Source organism: Entamoeba histolytica, genomic scaffold, assembly GCF_000208925.1.
Source record: "Entamoeba histolytica HM-1:IMSS scf_1104750518787 genomic scaffold, whole genome shotgun sequence".
Classification (NCBI taxonomy): Eukaryota; Evosea; order Mastigamoebida; family Endamoebidae; genus Entamoeba; species Entamoeba histolytica.
In genome coordinates, this window is record NW_001914932.1 from 16,358 (window position 1) to 35,403 (window position 19,046).

At 23.4% G+C, this 19,046-nt stretch overlaps 9 protein-coding genes across 9 annotated transcripts, besides 2 other annotated features; 2 read left to right on the top strand and 7 right to left on the bottom strand.

Annotated features, from left to right (window-relative positions):
* Positions 1-1,124: 1,124 nt before the first annotated feature.
* EHI_165160 (uncharacterized protein) lies at positions 1,125-2,042 on the bottom strand (the record flags this gene model as incomplete). The annotated part of the gene is made up of 1 exon (XM_647134.1): positions 1,125-2,042. One exon carries the CDS (start codon positions 2,040-2,042, stop codon positions 1,125-1,127), a length of 918 nt encoding a protein of 305 aa, XP_652226.1.
* A 103-nt stretch (positions 2,043-2,145) lies between these two features.
* Positions 2,146-3,004, bottom strand: EHI_165170 (leucine rich repeat and phosphatase domain containing protein; the record flags this gene model as incomplete). The annotated part of the gene is made up of 2 exons (XM_647135.1): positions 2,146-2,723; positions 2,785-3,004. 2 exons carry the CDS (start codon positions 3,002-3,004, stop codon positions 2,146-2,148), a joined length of 798 nt encoding a protein of 265 aa, XP_652227.1.
* A 471-nt stretch (positions 3,005-3,475) lies between these two features.
* Positions 3,476-3,841: a repeat region.
* A 73-nt stretch (positions 3,842-3,914) lies between these two features.
* Positions 3,915-4,969: a repeat region.
* Positions 4,970-5,610: 641 nt separating this feature from the next.
* On the bottom strand, positions 5,611-6,057 carry EHI_165180 (uncharacterized protein; the record flags this gene model as incomplete). The annotated part of the gene is made up of 1 exon (XM_647136.1): positions 5,611-6,057. The coding sequence occupies one exon, from the start codon at positions 6,055-6,057 to the stop codon at positions 5,611-5,613; it is 447 nt and encodes a 148-aa protein (XP_652228.1).
* A 247-nt stretch (positions 6,058-6,304) lies between these two features.
* On the bottom strand, positions 6,305-6,859 carry EHI_165190 (uncharacterized protein; the record flags this gene model as incomplete). Its single annotated transcript, XM_647137.2, has 1 exon — positions 6,305-6,859. The coding sequence occupies one exon, from the start codon at positions 6,857-6,859 to the stop codon at positions 6,305-6,307; it is 555 nt and encodes a 184-aa protein (XP_652229.2).
* Positions 6,860-7,344: 485 nt separating this feature from the next.
* On the bottom strand, positions 7,345-8,595 carry EHI_165200 (uncharacterized protein; the record flags this gene model as incomplete). Its single annotated transcript, XM_647138.2, has 3 exons — positions 7,345-7,864; positions 7,930-8,225; positions 8,287-8,595. 3 exons carry the CDS (start codon positions 8,593-8,595, stop codon positions 7,345-7,347), a joined length of 1,125 nt encoding a protein of 374 aa, XP_652230.2.
* Positions 8,596-9,268: 673 nt separating this feature from the next.
* Positions 9,269-10,462, bottom strand: EHI_165210 (uncharacterized protein; the record flags this gene model as incomplete). The annotated part of the gene is made up of 1 exon (XM_647139.2): positions 9,269-10,462. The coding sequence occupies one exon, from the start codon at positions 10,460-10,462 to the stop codon at positions 9,269-9,271; it is 1,194 nt and encodes a 397-aa protein (XP_652231.2).
* A 233-nt stretch (positions 10,463-10,695) lies between these two features.
* Positions 10,696-13,392, top strand: EHI_165220 (uncharacterized protein; the record flags this gene model as incomplete). The annotated part of the gene is made up of 1 exon (XM_647140.2): positions 10,696-13,392. The coding sequence occupies one exon, from the start codon at positions 10,696-10,698 to the stop codon at positions 13,390-13,392; it is 2,697 nt and encodes an 898-aa protein (XP_652232.2).
* Positions 13,393-13,645: 253 nt separating this feature from the next.
* Positions 13,646-14,359, bottom strand: EHI_165230 (uncharacterized protein; the record flags this gene model as incomplete). Its single annotated transcript, XM_001913677.1, has 2 exons — positions 13,646-14,184; positions 14,236-14,359. 2 exons carry the CDS (start codon positions 14,357-14,359, stop codon positions 13,646-13,648), a joined length of 663 nt encoding a protein of 220 aa, XP_001913712.1.
* A 3,774-nt stretch (positions 14,360-18,133) lies between these two features.
* Positions 18,134-18,796, top strand: EHI_165240 (uncharacterized protein; the record flags this gene model as incomplete). The annotated part of the gene is made up of 1 exon (XM_001913678.1): positions 18,134-18,796. One exon carries the CDS (start codon positions 18,134-18,136, stop codon positions 18,794-18,796), a length of 663 nt encoding a protein of 220 aa, XP_001913713.1.
* Between the last annotated feature and the right edge of the window lie 250 nt (positions 18,797-19,046).

Sequence of the window (19,046 nt, forward strand, 5' to 3'; positions counted from 1 at the left end):
ATTGTTCATTGAGTATTCTTACTAATTCTTTATTCTTTATTCTATTTATTATCATTTTTATTTCAATTAGTTTCACTTCTTTTAGTCTATTAATTTGTTTTATATTATCTTAACCAATTTTATACATTTTTACTTTATTAATAAATTTTACAACCATCTTTTTATCATTTACTCTTGTCATGTCAATTGTTGCACCTCTTTATTTTATCTTATATATACATATTATATTATTTTTGAAATATTCACTCTTATTAATTTCTTATCACATGCCTTATATAGTCTTGTCAATTTCAATTCTTTATTCAATTTCATTTATATCTTTCAATGCATATTCCTAGTGTTGTTCTTATTATTTCTAACACACACTCAATTTTTAATATCATATTATTTCACTCATGTATTACTCTATATTTTCTGTTATTTTTCTTAATTTACTATTGATTATTCTCATAACAACATTGATTAACTACTATACCTGGACTGTACTAATTATTCTTAGAGTAAGTGCTTTTCCTTTTATTATAAAGAAGTTTAGTTGAAAATGAACTATAGTATTTATATTTATAATTCTATTAATAAAATGATTATGCTTTTTTCCTTAATATTGTTTTTAATTTTTTAATCAATTATTATATTTTTTAAATATATTTGCTGTTTATTACGTTGTTTAAAATGAGTTATTCTGTTAATTTAAGAAATATATAGTTGGTAGATAAAGTTGTTCAAACTAAATAATTAAAACAAAGGGTTGAATAACTTAAAGTAATGTTTATTACTCAATAAAGAGAAAATTGAAAAAATTATTTGAAAAAAACAATACCAATAAACAGAAGAATACATTAAAGAAAGTTTTTAATAAACAAAGTTATATTTTATTATGAATAAAGAAGATGAAATGAAGAAAATAGTATTACGAAAAACAATAATAAAATAATAAACATAAAAAATAATTAATAATAGAAAAATTTACGCAGGATTATTACAAGGAAAATCACTCTTTATTTAAAATTAGTTTTTTTTAAAAATCTCAATTATTCTTAATGATCATCAGACTTAATCCTTTTTAAATAAAACAATAACATGAATTTTTTGGTTTGTTGATAATAAAAAGTTTACTTCTTTCATTACTTACTTGACTCTGGTTTCTTTTCACTCTTTTTATCGGTTCTTTTTTTTGGTTTTTTAGAAGAGTGTTCTTTCTTTAGTGTTACAATTAAAGGAGATTCTGTTGTTTGTTTTGATACAGTTAAAACACGAGCATATAAATCAGTTAATTTCTTTGATAACTCTTCATTGCCATCAGGATTTAATGATTTATTTAAGTCATCAAGAAACATTTCATCTCCACTTGCCTTCATTTTTTCAATAATTAAATTCATTAACTCTTTTCTCGGTGCTGGTTGAGATGATGAAGATAATCTTTTACGTGATTTTGCCTCTTTCTTTTCTTCATCATCACTGTCATCAGAAGCAGTTTTATCATTCTTTTCATTAAAGTCATCTTCATCATCACCATAATTATCACTAAAATTAGAGTAACGTTCTTCTTCACTTTGATATTCCTTTTTTTTAACTCTAGTATCATCAGAACCATCAACTTCTTCTACAGCATTTGAAAAAAGTGGTTTTTCCATATCAGCCTTTCTACTAAAAATCCAATTTTCATCTAAAATATTTATTGTAGCATTTCCATCATCTTGTATTTGAATTAATGCAAACTTTTCTTCTTCTTTGATTTTTCTACTTCCTAAAGTAATAATCGGTTTAGTTGAAATCATTTGGTTTGTTATTGGATCTAATTTGGGTGCAAGAAGTGGTTGTTCACCTGCAGAAAGAATAAAAGGAGCATCAGCAATAGCCTTTTTATAATACTGTCTTTTTTGTTCATCTTTTTTATTTGGTGCTTCAGGGGTAAGAACATCTTTAATAAGTTTTATAGGACGAGGAAGTGATTCAAATTTTGTCTGTTCAAATTGTGCAAGAATAATTTCATCTTCTTTTAAATCATTTTTAAATGTGAGATGAATTTGTTGATTATTCATAAACGAAATAATAATTAATTTTCAAAGATTTTTTTATAAAAATTTTAAGATTTTATCTTTTAAGAAAATATGACAAGGGAGATAGATGTAACAATACAATAAATTAATGTGGTTTGTATTTTTGAAGTTGTTGAGCAAAAGCAGGATTTGGACATACACAAAAACGATGTGCTTTTACTTTTGCAAGAGCAGCTTCATAAGGTATTTTTTCTTTTTTCATTACATATGCAATGACTAATGATGCTGATCTACTAACTCCAGCAACACAATGAACTAATACATTTTTTTCCGCTGTAACAAATCGATCAATAAATTCAAATGATTCATTAAAATGAGATGAAATATCATCCGAAATACTATCTCCACATTGAATAAACAAATACTCAACTTTCTTACTTGTATATAATGGTTTAGTTCCAATAGAAAGTACACCTTCAATATGATATTCTCTTAAGAATGGTTTAGTTGTAGATTCAACAGAACCAAGAAATAAATGAGGTAATATACAGTTTGGCGTGAGTTGAGCATATGGAGTACCAAAGTCTTTTGAAAATACTCCATTATCATTTTTCACAACAGTAATTTTGTTAGCAATAACAGAAAATGAATGAATTGATTTTAATGGAATCATCCACTCATAATCGAATTCTGTCAATTCATTCCACCCTAAGTCTAATTCACCTATTTAATGAGTAATATTAATTTATATGAAATTATAAAAATAAAACAAATATAAACAAACTTATTCCAGAAAGGTTAGTGAATTTGTCAAGAGGTAATGACTCAATTCTGTTGTGAGAAAGATTTAATACTTTTAAATTTGTCATATTGCATAACAGTGAAAAGTCAATGAGTTTATTATGACTAAGATTTAATGATGTCAACGAATTTAATTGAGTAAATTCATTTGTCAAGGTATCAATCTTATTATCAGAAAGATCCAAAGTATTTAATGAAGTCATAATTTGAATTGGAGGTGTAAGTGTTAATAAATTGTTAGATACAATAATTGTTTTGACATTTATAGGACTTATTTTCTAGTGAATATAAGTTATTTGAATGAATTAGAGAGAAAGAAAGATAATAAAAGCAAACATTTTGTTTTAAGTACCCAGAAATGTACTTTAAAAACTTTCCATCTGTTAGGTGCTTTTTACTTGCATTAATCCCATAGCCTAATTGACTTTTCATTTTGCTCTATTTATTCTACTTCTAAGTTCTGTTTTATTTTTGTGGATAAAATTATCTTGAACTAACTCAACTATTCACTATAGTTTTATTAATAGAAAAAAACTACAAATTACGAATTTAAAAGATTCTTGAAATAATGAATGAAATGTTTTTTATATTCCTTCTTTTGTGTTTTTTTTTCTATGAACTAAAATCATTTCTTTTTATTATTCATTGTCATTTTTTTTATTTGATATAAAAATAGACCGTTTTCCAATGAAGAAAATAACAAATTTTAATGCAATGGTTATTGCGTAAAACCTTTGCGTCTTGTAAAGAAAACAAACAAGACATAGAAATTCAATGTCATATAAAAGAATGAATGTTGATAACAAGAATGTGATTAATAATATTATGAATGGTAAAAGAAATACTAGGGAAAAAATGGATTAGAAAGAGAAAGGTACAAAGAAAAACAAATAAGAAACAAGGTAAATATAGTGATGATGACTATACAAATAACAAATATAAATCGTTAACAAGAAATGAAAATAGAAAGAATAAGAAATAAAATGGAGAAAGAAGAATATTCAGAAATACTCAAGAAGTAAGAAGGTAAAGAAAAAGATATTTAAACAATTGAAGAAAGAAATTAAAAACAAACCCAAAAATTGAAGACGTAAAAGTGAAATAATAATAAATAACACCGAATATCAAAAAATATAATGAAAATAATCAGATAAGAAATAATACAAAAGAAAGAAAAAGAAATTTAATTGAAGTGTTGTATTGTTTTGCAATTAATTGGTTGAATAAGAAATTATATAAGAAATTATATAAGAAATTAAGATGGGAACAAATAGAAAGTATAATAAAAGTAATAAACATCAATGTCAATAATGAAAAAGAATATATTAATTATATTAAAATATCACATAAAATAAAAGAAAGTATTAAACTGTACATTAAAATGAAAGTAAATAATATAATAGAAAGAAGAGTAGAGTGTGATTCAATAATAAAAAACATCATATTAAAGAATAACTCTACTGAAATTGATGAAGAATACCTTAACACTCTCATCAATAAAGTGAAAGAAATGAAAATAGAAAAATGTACAAATATTAATTACTACTGGAAAAGAAAAGAAGCTGACGAATTAATAATGGAAATTAATAATAGATTGGATAATATCAAGAAGCAGAATGGATTATCTGCAAGATGATATGAATATTTCAATTTATATGCATCTCTATCTCCAAAATAAAATAATAGGAGATAAATTTGATGAAATAAAAGAAATCCTAAAGAAAATAAATAGACTAGAAGATTTGGTCAAGGGAAGAAAATTGTAGAGAATAAAGTGCATCATGAAATTAAAAGAATATGATGAAGAATGAATTAAAGTTAAAGCACTAGAAAGAATAAAATACATAAAATATATGATGACAATGATAAAAGAAAGAATTAAATTTAATAAAAATGAAATAATCAGAATCAATACAAATAAAATCATGTTTGATTCTAACAAGAAAATTAGAATAAGGAAGAAAGACCCAAAGAATGAAATATACCCAAATAACGATATTACTTTAGAATATTGGAAATCATTATATGAAACACAGGTGATATTAAATAAAGAGAAATGGAAAATAAAACAAATCACCTCGTGGAATGAAAGATATATCAATTATGATAGTGTCATTATAACAATAAATGAATTAAATTTAAGTATAATGAAAATTAATAACTGGAAATACTCATTGGCACAATATAAATTCAATAAAAGAAATAAATATAAAGAAATAAAGAATAAAAAAAATAGAGAAATTAAGACGTGTCAAAATAATTGAATAATAAATTCAGAGAATAATAGATTAAATAAAGAAGTAAAAATAGAAAATTACAATGTAAAAGAAGACAGAAACGTTATTATTAAAAAAACATTATGAAAAACATAGAATATTGAGTCTATAACAACAAACATACTCCATAAAATTACTTGATAATATTTCATACAATTGATTTTTCTCAATTGATCCAGAAACAATAGAAATTCATTCTATTAACATTTAATTAATTGTTTTTTGTCTTTATAAAACTTCATTATCATACCATAAGACAAGGAAATAAAAATAATTTTAATAAAACAAAAAAATGTCATTTACCATTACCCAGAAAAGCTAAAAAGGAAAAATGACATAATTCTAATTATAAACAAATATTCATCAGTAATCAAAACCCCTATCTCTTTAAATAAAACATAAAAAATTTTACAACTAAAGAATCCAACTCATCTTCCTTTCTTAGATTTGGTTGTTAAGTTACATACATATAAGATATTTTTTATTGAAAAAAAATTATTAATAAAAATGAAGTTCATAAAAAATATAAACAACTATTGAGAATTAAACTTGTTCTTATTTGAAAGTAATGGTTCTGAAAATGAAGAGGATTTTTCTATAAGTAATTTAAGACGTTTATTTTCTTGTTCAAGAGAAATACATTTTTGTTTATATTTAATAAGTTCTTGTTGAATTTCTATAAATTTATCTTTCTTTTTTTCCCTACTACACTTAGAAGACCATCTATTTTGTATTTTTCTTCTTAATTTTTTAATTTGAAGTTCATCATTTGAACGTAACTCATTCCGAGATTTTATTCTTTCAACCTCTTTGTCAAATTCTTTTAAATCAAGTTTTTCAAGTAAAGTCCAATTTATTTCTTTTTTAAATGGAGACTTAGGTTTAACTTCTTTTTTAGAAGATTCACGAGGTGATAATCTCTTTCCACTAAAGTTTTTAGTATGAACATTGAATGGATTGTAGGGTACTGCCTTCGACATCAAAAAATGTAGAACTATTAGATGATGGCGACACTAACGGACTTTTGGACTAAAGTATTTTCCTTAGTTCTTCCTTTTAAATCAAGTATTTTTTCCTAATTTTCCAATCATTTTAATAAAAAAGAAAAAATAGAAAAAAAAAGAAGTTTGTAACGATTCTTTCGAAAATCATAAATTCTTAAAAATGAAAAAATAAATAACAAAAATTTGAATGATGAAATGTTTTTTCTGTTTTTCTAGATTTACCTCAGAAACGATTAAATTGAGTTTGTAACAAAGAAATTATTTGTGTGTCTTTTTGTTCTAAAGTTATTGAATGTTGTTTACTCAAACGACCATAGATTAAGGCATTTATTTTATTTCCAACTGACTCAATTTCTTGAGTTGAAAGTATTAATATATTGTTATGATATATTTCTACTACAGTTTCATATATCATTGAATGGTTATTTCCATTAGTGAATGAAGAACGAAATGAATATCCCATAACAAAGGATAGATCTATGAGTAAATGTATTTGTTCAAAGATTTTATTCTTAGAAACTCTTTGTTTTGCTGTTTCTGAAGGAATTCCAATTGAAATATCAAAAGTAATTCGATCTTGGCATCTTTTATTTACAAAAGCTTCAACATCAATCCAGTCTTTGTTAAGTTCTATTCTTCTGATGTTAATTAATTGTAGAGAAAGATTACCTTTTTTAACTGGGCGTTGAATAAGAAACGAGTATTGTTCATTCAATAAAGCAATAAGTGTACATTGAACGCACACTTGATAATCACGGTGGGTTTTAAAAGTGCTCATTCTGTTTAAGATTTTCAGTGCTACCATTACAAAGGAAATTTCATATTAATCAAGAACAATTTGGAAAGAGTCGGCAGTCTCAATTGAATTATTTCTTCGTAGAAAATAAAAATATATTCAAAAACCGAACATTTTGGAAGTTTTATTTTTTGGTTTTACTTCAAAACAACATCTTTTCAATTTAATTTCGTCGGTTCTTCAAGGGGGAAACATCAAAAGTTAATTTAATTCTTTTTTAGATAATATTATTAAAACCTTTTAATGTAATTGACTGTCTTGTATTGTTATACTTTTTTCAAGAAAGACATAAAAGAAAAAAAGAAGTAATATATTTAACTGGGGGGAATATTTATGATTTCTTTAAAAAAATATTTGAGAAAATACAATTTAATCTATTTTTCAAAATAATATAAAAAGAATTTGTCTTAGATTTATCAAATAAATATAGAGAAATTACTTCACAGGTAATGTAATTAATTAATTTTTTAAAGTAATGAAACGTTTTGGTTTCTTGATCCTAAATACGGTAATGCTTGGGCACTTGCACTCATAGCTCTTTTTCTTGGAGGTGCAGCCAATTGTATTTTATGAAGATGAGGTTCTTTTATTTCAGTTTCGACACAATACATTGGAACATTATCTTTACTTGTTGGTACTGGGACAAAGTGAGATGATGTTTCTCGAGGGGTTTTTGGATCAGGAATAGAATAAATATTCATTGATTCTTGTGATGATTGTTTTTGTTGGTGTTCATTTTGTTGAATTGGTTTAATATCAATAAATGGAGCACTTTCTTTTCTTTGTTTGTGATGGTGATGAGAGTTTTGTTTAGTTTTTGAAATTTTAGGTTCTATATCATTTAAGGATAAATATCCATGTTGACTACTTGGTTTAACTTTTTTCATTTCATTGAGACGATGTCTTTTATCATTTAAAATATTCAATAAGTCTGAATATTCATTCTTTTTAAAACCATTAATACCTTCAATTAATTCTTCAAATTTTCTAAGTTTTAATTTAAGTATTACTCTTTTTTTTTATTTTAAATCTTTCATTTATTCTTAACAAACTTTGATAATTTTTTTGCTTCTTCTAACACAGATTCAAATTGTTCATTTGGTGAGATCATTTGAACAGAACATTTCTTTATACTTTTTTGAATTTTATGTACATACTTTTCAAATTCTATTTGCTCTGAATTTTCGATTAATTGTGGATAATTCATTTGAATGTCAAGACAATTAAATGCTTTTTTATTCTTTTCATATATTTTCATATACTCATTTAATTCATATGGAAATTTAAATCCCCATTCTGCAATCATTTTTCTTGCTTTCATTTGAACTTCATCTAAAACATCTTCTTTCTATGAAATTAACATCTCTAACTCTTTTGTATTTTTATTCATTTACTAAAACAATACAAACTTTAAATTTTGCTAATATCTGCATATGTCGTATAAATTCAAGTTCACCTACTTCTATTCTAAATACAGACTGATGCTTAACTGTATAATCGATAATTTCTAACAGACATAACATTTGAACTTCTGTTAACTCTTTATGTTTGTACTTTTTCATTAATAACATTGATTGTTCAGATAATCCTAATGGAGCTTCAACATTCATTCTCATAAAATCTGATATTGATTTTACTTTGTCAATATCTGGGGGATATGAACCTCCACAAATTGTTATTTTGATGACGTCACTTAGACGAAGAGGTTGAGAAGACATTGATTATTTTAATTCTAAGTTTCTCTTAATTTTTTCTTTTCTTGTTTTTATCAATAATTTCTTTTTTATGACTCATTGACGAAATAAATTATTGATAAAAATAAAAAGAATATATTTAAAAATTTATCATCATGTTTTATATTTAATTTTTAAGTTATTTACTGTTAAATGAAATGTATTGGTTATATTTTAATAATAGAAATACTTCTATTTAAGAAAGAAAAAAGAGAATAAAATAGTTGAAAAAATAAACAATACTAAAGAATTAATAGAAAAATAATAAAAATGATTAAACTTATGATAACTATTTATTTCTTGTTCTTTTCTTTCTGCTTTCTTCTTATCTACTGTAACGTTTTTTTTTTGTATTAGTATTTAGATAACTCAAACAAAAGCTATTTTTTCAGTTATATTCTATAGATATTGGTGAAATAATGTTTAAATGAAGTTTTTGACGATCTGAAATAACAAAGTCATGGCTTGTTGGAGAAAATAAGTCATCAACCAAAACCCCTAAATAATCAGTAACACTTGAAAGTTTTGAAACATTCTCTCCTTCTATTTTGATATAAACTTTTTTTATTTCAAAAGTATCTGTTATAATAGTTTGACTTACTCCACAAAAGATTCTACGGAATAGTGAATAATTAATAATTTTAATAAGAAAGAAATATTAAGCAAACTTATTTTTATTGATACTAAGACTATTGGCAACATTAAATGTTATTTGACTAAATAATGATGTAATGTTATCTGATTCACTAATGTTTAAACTTAATTTAAAAATAATTTCATGTGTTTCAGATAAACTGTTTTTGAATTGACACATTTTGGGTTTTAATTCATTTGTGAATATAAATACTGTATTAATTTGCTTTTGAATAATAGAACCAAACTGCATACTATTTTTTCTAAGTGAAGGTATAACCCATTTTTCTGGAACAAATTTGTTATTATCTAATATGAAGAAAATTACACTTCCTACAGAATCCATTCCATAAAAAGAGAGGTTTGGTGCTGAAATAATCAGTCGAGTTCCAAAAAATTGAACAGACTCTCCAAACTTTGAAGCAAACCAATCAACATCATCATATGGGGTTGTGAGTTGTTGATAAAATTCAAAAGTATCTATTGTTTCATTGTACTTGAATAAAAATACTATTCCATTAAATTCATTTCCTAAACTTGATGATACAGCAATCCAATAACCAAAGATAGAAATGGAACTACCAAAATTATCATGAATCCCTGTTAATGGAGAGGTTAATGTTGAGTGATATTCAAATTTATTATTACGATAAATAAAAAGATCAACAGTATTTTCCCCATTTCCTACGGCAAGAAAATTTGCATTTGAAGCTAGTCTTTGTCCAAATTTCATATCATCATGTGGCTTTAATGGCCATAATGTCTGGACGTATACTCCATTTAATCCATAAACTTTAACACAACCACAAGAATATCCTTTATAATATTCATAAATAGACCCTATTATTCCATAATCTCCACTAATTATCACTGACTCTCCTAGTCCAGTAATATTTGTTTCCGTAGTTAATAACTTGTCAGAACTACCTGTCATTATTAAATAACAATTTCCATTTCTAGAATCACAAACAAAAATATTCTTTTCATAACACATGAAAGAAGGATGGTCTACTGTTAAATTGTTAACCACTTCAGTTACAACAAATGATAAACCAAGTTTTTCAATACTAAAGATACTACCATTTTTGGTTATAACCATTGACTTTGTTTGATCAGGATCAACAGCACTTGCTATCAAATAATTGTCGTATTGATATTTTAGATTACAGTCAACAATATCAACAGATAATGCATAAACGAATAAAAACCAAAAAATCATCTTGGAAAGAATAGACGATGATGTTCATTACCTAAATTTGGTTGTCTTTTCTTTATAAAAAAGAAAACATCGTTCTTGAGAGGTAAGGAACAAAGAAAAAGAATTAACTATATTTTTGTTTTTTATTAATAAAATATATTAATAAATAATATTATTTTTATAATTTAGAATTTTTTGATTTGAAACGAAAAAAAGCAAAATATAACTAGAAAAAGTAAAGTGAAGTAGTTATAATGACACAATTATTTGATTTAATTAGTTTTCCACCATTGAAATTAAAAGACACTACTAATGTTCCAATATATCAAGCATTAACAAGAGTCATTTCTTCACAATTTGGAACTGTTTATCCCTCAATACAACCCTCACTTAAACTTATAGAAAATTTAAGAGATAAACTTGTCAATTCTAATAATCCTGAGATAATTATTAAAAGTGGAACGGATTATTATAATTATCTCAATCTTTTAGTTCATAGAATTGATTTAAACTCAAATCCTCTTCAAATAACTTTTAAATGGTCAGACACATTTAAAAAGGATAATAGTAGTAGTAGTTCTTCATTAATTTATTTTGAATTAGCTAATGTATTATATAATGTTGCTGTTTCTCATATTTTATTATGTATTTCTTTATTTAAAATTCAAATCCAACCAGCAATAAATCATTTAAAATCAGCAGCATACATTTTTAATGAAATACTAAAAGTTATTTCTGGTAATGAAAAACAAATAACATTACTTGATATTCATCCTGATGTATTAAAAACACTTAATCAGTTTTGTATTCTTTCTATTCAATATCTTTTCTATCAAAAATCTAAACAAGAAAATAAAACACAAACCACTCAACTAAAGCTTGGTGCTGGGGTTTATCGTCTTTCATTATTAGTACATGAGTCATTAAAAATTAGTAAAGAATTCTTTTCACGACCAATTTACGCTGTTATTTGTATGTTTTTAAGAATTGTTGTATCTGAAGTTCAATTACAAATTTCTTCACATAATGCAAAGGAAGAATTAAAATATGGAGAGCAAATTGCACGTACTATGATTGTTATTAATGACCTTGAATCAATTTCTCATTTAAAAGAATTACCAAAAGAATATAAAGGAAGTTGTGATAATATTATTAAGTCATTAAAAGCTGATTTGGCTCAATATGAAAAAGATAATAATGAAATTTATTTCCAAAATATACCAGAACCAAATGAATTAGAATATCCAGAAGCTACAATATTAGCCAAACCAAATCCTATTTCTCAAATAGAAAATAATCCTTTTAAAGAGTTATTACCATTAAAAATTAGAACTTCATTTAGTAATTATATTATAAAAGCAAAGCAAGTTATTGATGATACCAAAAAAATTTCACCAGCAGCTACAAAAACAGGAAATGATTATTTAGCTCGAATAAAATTAAATGAATTAATTCAAGTAATAACGAGTCCAGATATAGTTCCATCAGACATTGAAAAATTTATTAAAGAATTTAGTGAAACAAAACAATATAGTAAATTAAAAGAAAGTCTTGATATTATTAAACAAACAACTGAAAAGAATGATAATATGATTAAAGAAATAAGACAAAGATTTGATGAAGAAGCATTAAAAGATCAAGATGGAATTATGAAATATCGAAATTATTGGAATATTCCACTTGTTAGTAATCAACAAGATAAAATTAATAGAATTAGAGAAATTGATAATTTTATAACAACAAGTAAAAGAAATGATATTGATTCAATAACTAAAATGAAGTTAAATGATGAAATGCTTAGTTTATTTGAACAAGGAGTTAACGAATTAATTAAATTCTTCCCAACTAAAGAAGAAAAAGAAACAGTTTTACCAATTATTAAAACATTAGAAGAAGAAAAAAGTGAATGGGAAAATATTATTAATGATAGAGAAGAATTACTTCAATTAATTTTAAATAGTGCAATGATTCAAGAATCAGAATTAATTGATGAATTAAATTCAAGTGATAATCAAGCTGGGGTGGTAGAAAAATATACTAAAAAATTGGTTGCATTAACTTCACAAATGCAACAATCATTTGACAATCAACAAACATTATTAAAAAGTATTGATAAAAACAAATCTGAAATTCAAATAATTTTAGGTTCAAAAGCAATTGAATTAAATACAAATATTAATAAAATTTATAATGCAATGAAAGTTGTTGGTGAACTTAGAGATGAAATTGCACAATCAATGTCTTATCATGCATTTATTTTAAGTAAAATTACAACTTTACAAAATGATATTTTTACTTTTTGTGATAAACATAGTTTTGAAGTACAAGACCTTTTACGAAGATTAGAGTCAGCTAAAATTAAACCATTATCTAATTCTGCTCCTCAGTTCCAATTTAATACTCAAAAACCTTTACCTCCACCCCCTGCTAAACCATCACTATCTCTTTCTTCTCAACAAGAATTTAATACTCAAAAACCTTTACCTACTCCTCTTCCTAAATCGGTATCTTCTGTTGGATATGCAAATGGATATCCTCCTCAACCTTCACTTTACAGCTCTTCTCAACAATATCCCCCTTCTCAATATACTAATCTAAATTCTTCTTGTGGTACAACTAATGGTCGTTCTATTCAACAACCAAATGTAGTATATTCCTCTTACCAATCGACACAAAATCCATATGTTATGAATCATCCAACAACACCTTATACACAAAATAATTATCCAATTCAACAACCTTATTATCGACAACCATCACAAGGATATCCTCCTCAACAAATTAATCAACCAAATTATTCAGCACCTGGTTACTCTGCACAAACAGCAACTGGATATCCAGTTCAACCTAATGCATATTTAATAAATAGAAATACTGTTCTTAATCCATATCAAACCACACCACAAATGCAACAACAAAGTATGTATTCATCACAGAAATACTATCATTAGTTTTAGTTTTTTTAAAGAAAATTCAATGATTTCTTTAAGTATTCTTATTCATATTCTATTTAAAAAATATAAAAGATACTTTTAATCATTTAATAAAATTGAACATAATGTGTATTGGTTAAATCAATGAATAATATGAATAACAATTTTATTCTAGTCATATTCTTCTGTCTTAGTTTTATAACACAAAAAAAATATATATATAATATTGAAAATTATAATATGTTAATTAAATTTAATTAATAAAAATACTTTAAAATAATTGTTCTTCTGAATCAATTTCAATATAATTTGAATTTCTTTGGTTTTGTGTAAATTCAGATGATTTAATAAATTTGTTTATTTCTTTATCTTCTTCAAATGGTCTAATTAATCTTTTTCTTGATTGTAATAATTTTTCTTCTTCTAATTTAAGAGCTTCATTTTCATTTTTCATTCTTTGGAGTGTAATGCTCATTTCCTCTCTTTCTTTTTTCATTCTATTAATTATCTCAGTCATTTCATCTTGGCTATTATTATTTATTTCTTTCAATCTCTTTTTAAGTTCTTCAATCATTTTCTCTTTTTTTTCTTCTTCTTCTTTCATTTCTTCAATTTTTTTCTTCAGAATTTTTATTTCTTCTTTTTGATTAATATTTTCAGTTTGTTGGTATTTTATTGTTTTTTGAAATTGGTTGATTTGATCTTCTAAAATTTTGACTTTATTTTGGTTACTTGTCTCAATATCTTTCATTGGAATTTGCATTGAATTTTCTAATTTAATTAAAATACTTATAATTTGATCTCTGTTTTCTATGTCTTAATTTATCTCACTGTGCTATGCTAATTATTTTAAAAACAAACGGCCAAACTCATTTCCTTTTTCTTCTAAAACATTTATCCTATTTATTATCTCATTTATTATCTTATTATTATTCAATTCTTCATCAGTTTTGTATTGTTTGACTGTAATATTTCCTTTTGACATTTTTTTTATTTGATTTTTTTTAGTTTTTTGTAAATAACAAAAAAAGTTCTATTTTAACATTAACACGTGTAAATGAGCATTGTTCAAAATGAAATATCACTAGAAGATATATCTTATTATAATTAAATTTCAATTATGTAATCAAATGGAATATATAATTATTAATTTATTATTCATTATCAACATAAATACCAAAAAAAACTTATAATAATATTTAATTAATATAGAATAATCAAAAATCTTTTATTCATAACTAATGAGCTGTCATTATCCATCCATAAAAATTAAATATATGATAATAAAATAGAGTTTAGAAAAGTAATGAAAAGTTTATACAAAGATTCATTGATAATATTTAATTTAACAAAGAGAAATGAAATTACAGTACCCATAAGACTATTTGATAAGATGAGTATGTAAAGTGACTTTATTCATATCAACATTTATTATTTTTATTATTTGATAAATAAAATTATATATTTTATTTTGATTTAGTTTTCAAATAAAATATAATTATAAAAACCATTTTGTTTCAATAAGAAAAAATATTAATTTATTTCAGTGATTGTATTTAATATTCAATTATATTCAAATTGATAAGTTTACAATATGTTTTTTATTTTCATCTTCTGAATAAATGGTAGTATTACACTCGTATCCGAATTTAAACAAATACTTTTTTAATTTTAATTTATTAATATTGAATTTTAGTGTATTGTAGTTTTTGAATTTAATAAAAATATATTTGAATATAATACTATTGTTTAATAGTATCCAACTTAATGAGTATTATCTGGACTATATTAAAATATATATTAATAAATTATTTCATCTATATTGTTGTTTGTTTATTGTAATTATTATTTATTTTATATAACAAGAATTCATTAAAAATATTTTTTATTTTGTCTTTAGATATTATTTCATTTTCTTTATTATTTCTTATTATATTTGGTTATTTGTTTTTAAGTAAATATCTATTCAATATTAATATAATTATTTTTACTTGTTATTGATATAAATATTTATTTCAATTCTTATAATATTCATTTTTAATGTGATAATACTGTTATAAATTCTTTTTTATTATTTGATGATTCATTCTCTCGGTATATCTTTTTTTCTAGACTTAAATTAGTTCTTTTTTGTTGTACTCGTAAATTGTATTGAATGATATTTTTATAATTATAAATAATAATGAGATTAATAATAATGATGATTTCATTTATATTCTAGTAAATATAAACAACAAAAGTAAATACGATAATGTAATAAAAATATTTAATTAAAAATAAATAATATAAATACCATTGGAAATGAAAATAAGACTCAATAAGAAGAATAAGAATGTGATGAGAACACTAAGAGTGATAAATATACATTATTTTCCATCAACGTCTTTTTGGCTATTTGAACCATCCTTCGTTTCAATATTACGTTTATTTTCTGAGCTAACAGTTATTTTATTATCTGTCTCTTTATTAATGCCTTCTAGATTTTGTGACTGTTGATTATCTTGTGTACTGTTTTTTATCATTATCATTTTTTTGTTGATTACTATTAGTGGCAGGTTTTTGTTATTCTCTGGTTTTTGTGGGTTATCTTTTTGTCTTGTTTTGGGTTATTATTTTTACTTTCATCTTGGGTGTTTAACTCTTTTTTATTGTCATTATTTTCTTGAGGTTGATCTGATCCTCCTATATGTGCTTGGTTGTTTTGTTGTGGTAATTTGTTTTCTCCTTTTGTGACGGTTGTTGTGGTTTTACTTCGACTGATGATGGGGTGTGATCCTCATCTTTCATTTTTTGTGGTGATGAGCGTGGTTGTTTGTCTTAATGTGTTTGACCAGGATTTTCTCCTTTTGTTGGGGTTGTGGTGGTAATGTTTCTGATGTATGTTTTTCTTCTTTTTGTGGCATTGTTTTCTCTGCTTTTGGTGATTGTGTTTCAGTTTCTGTAGTATCTGATGATATGTGTGTTTCTTTTTGTGTTTGTAGTGTTGTTGTTGGTATTTCTTTTGTTGCTATGCCTGTTTGTGATGGTTCTTGCTTTTCTTTTTCTTTTGAAATTAATGTTTCATCTCCTTGGAGTTTTACTTCTGATATTAATGTTTCTTTTGTGAGTATTGGTGCTTCTTCTGCTTTTAAATATACTTTATATCCATTGAATATTCTTTCACTATAATTATTTGAATAGATTTGAGTGTGTATTACTTCTTTATTTCTTTATTTCTTCTTTACTAATAATAATAATATCGGTTCCACTTGTAATTACAATAAATAATATAAATATAATCATTGAGTATCTGTATTTCAGTTCTTCTCTGTAAATATAATATATTCTTCTTTTTTCTTTTCTTTCTCTTTTATTCTCAATTTATATTATTTATTATTTTTTTTATTATTCTAATTTCTGATTCATAAGTAAAACAAAAATAAAATATTAAATTAACAATCTAAACTATAACACTGATATGAAATGGATAATAATGTTCAATTCATAACTCAAATCATTATTAATTAAAAATAATTATATAATATTAATATAATATTAATAATCATTACATTATAATCTCCATTTATGATTTAATATTAGTATTAAGATAATATAAAAATAATACATGATTTTCCAATACTATCATTTTTATTTACTTCTTTTTCAGTTTCTGATTATTTTATTTACATATATTTTGTTTATTAAATTATTGATTGTTCATAAACTGTTTTATATAATTATTTTTATTCGTTTTTATTTTTATTATGTATTATTTTTGTTATCTATAAAAATAAATGACTAGAGAAATAATAATGAAGTTGTTTCTTCAAATAATTTTCAATTTAATTGTTTTCATCAAAATTTAAAAATATAGCTGAAACAATGAAACAATGATGGTATTTAATAAAATAATAAAATAATTAAAAATTCATTTAAATAAGTTTAACGAATGAAAGCATATTAAAAAGAATTATAAAAATTTGTAATGAAATAAAATTTAGTTATATTAAAATTTATTGTGATATCTGAAATATTTATTTTTGAAATAAACATTTGTTCTTAAAAAAACTGAAGTTTATATGTTTTGATAAGAAAATGAAGAATAATAAAATAATAATGAATAATGAAAAAAAAACAATAATCAAAAGAAATATTTAATACGAATAAATAAATAATGTGCATAAGAAAAGATGAAAATATATTCTACATATAAAAAAGAATTGAAATAAAGATTATTTAAAATAAGAATAAATAATTTAAGTTTAGTAAAAAAATAATGAAATAAAAGGGAAATGAATGGTTAAAATTAATAAATATAAATAAATTCGAAATAAATATAAATATTATATTCAAAGTATTAGAATAAACAGTGAATAAGAAGTAATGAAAATTAAAAGAAATTAAAATTAATATTTTATAATTAAGTTAAATATTTTATTTAAATATTAAATATTAAAAGAAATGCTATAATTAAAAAAGAAAGGATAAATACAAATAGAAAGAACAATTTTTATAAATTAAATAAATAATAAATGATCTATTTTTGTCATAGATAATGAAATAATAGATTAATCTTAAAAAAAATAGATCATTCATGAAAACATTATTATGTAATAAATCATATCCGATCTTTTGTAAGTTATTTGATGTAAGATATCAAATAAAATGCAATGGTCAAATTCAAATTGTTGATTTTACTATAGAACATCCCATTTTAATTTTAATATGTTGTCTATCAATAATAATGTCATTTAACTTATGTTGGATGGTTCATTCAAAAATGTCTCATTTAGTGGGTGGAAAAGTAGATTATATTGTGATGTATTTTTTATTAGGTATTTGGTATTTTATGTACATGATAGATCATTGTATTTTTATAATATATAACATTAAATTAATTATTGTCATTCTAGTAGAAGTGTTTGTATTGATACTTTTTTCATTTTCTCTTTTAAATGCATCATTAATTGAATTCACTCATAAACGTTTCTCTAATTTAATACATTTTATTCGTCCAATTGTTTGTGGAATTATTGGCTTAATTTGTATCATTTTTATTTTTATTGGATATCAAGTATCAAGTATTATGTTTGAAGTGATATGGTTATGTTCAGTGTTTCTTCCAATTTTTATTTCTTTATTTTTATATTTATATCAAATTATTTGTTCAACTAATCGATTTATCCTTATTATTTTATTCATTATTTCATCTGGGATTGGGTTAATAGGTATTGTAGTATTTTTTGTTTATGATAAAAATAAGTGTAACTGGTTATCTCAATATCTTGGATCAGAAGAAATTATGATGACGTGTATCATTTCATCAATGTGGTTATTCTTTCGTTTCTTTAAGAAATACAAAGAGGAATTAACAAATGGAAAGAAGATTGGACAAATTGAAATTGAAGGAAAAATTGTTGATGTGGAGCTTGAGATGAAGTAGTTATTTTTATAATGGATAAAATAGTTTCATTAACTCGTTTCTTCATCAACTTTTGATTTTTTCATTTTTATCATTGAAATTTCTATTAATTATTTCAATTATAATGATACTTTATAAATCAAAAATAATAAAATATCAAATAATAAAAATCTACGTCATATTCAAATAATTTGATTTATTATTCAATTCAAACTATGTAATTATTAATTAAACATTGGTTTTTAATTAATTAATTGTTTCAAATGGCAAC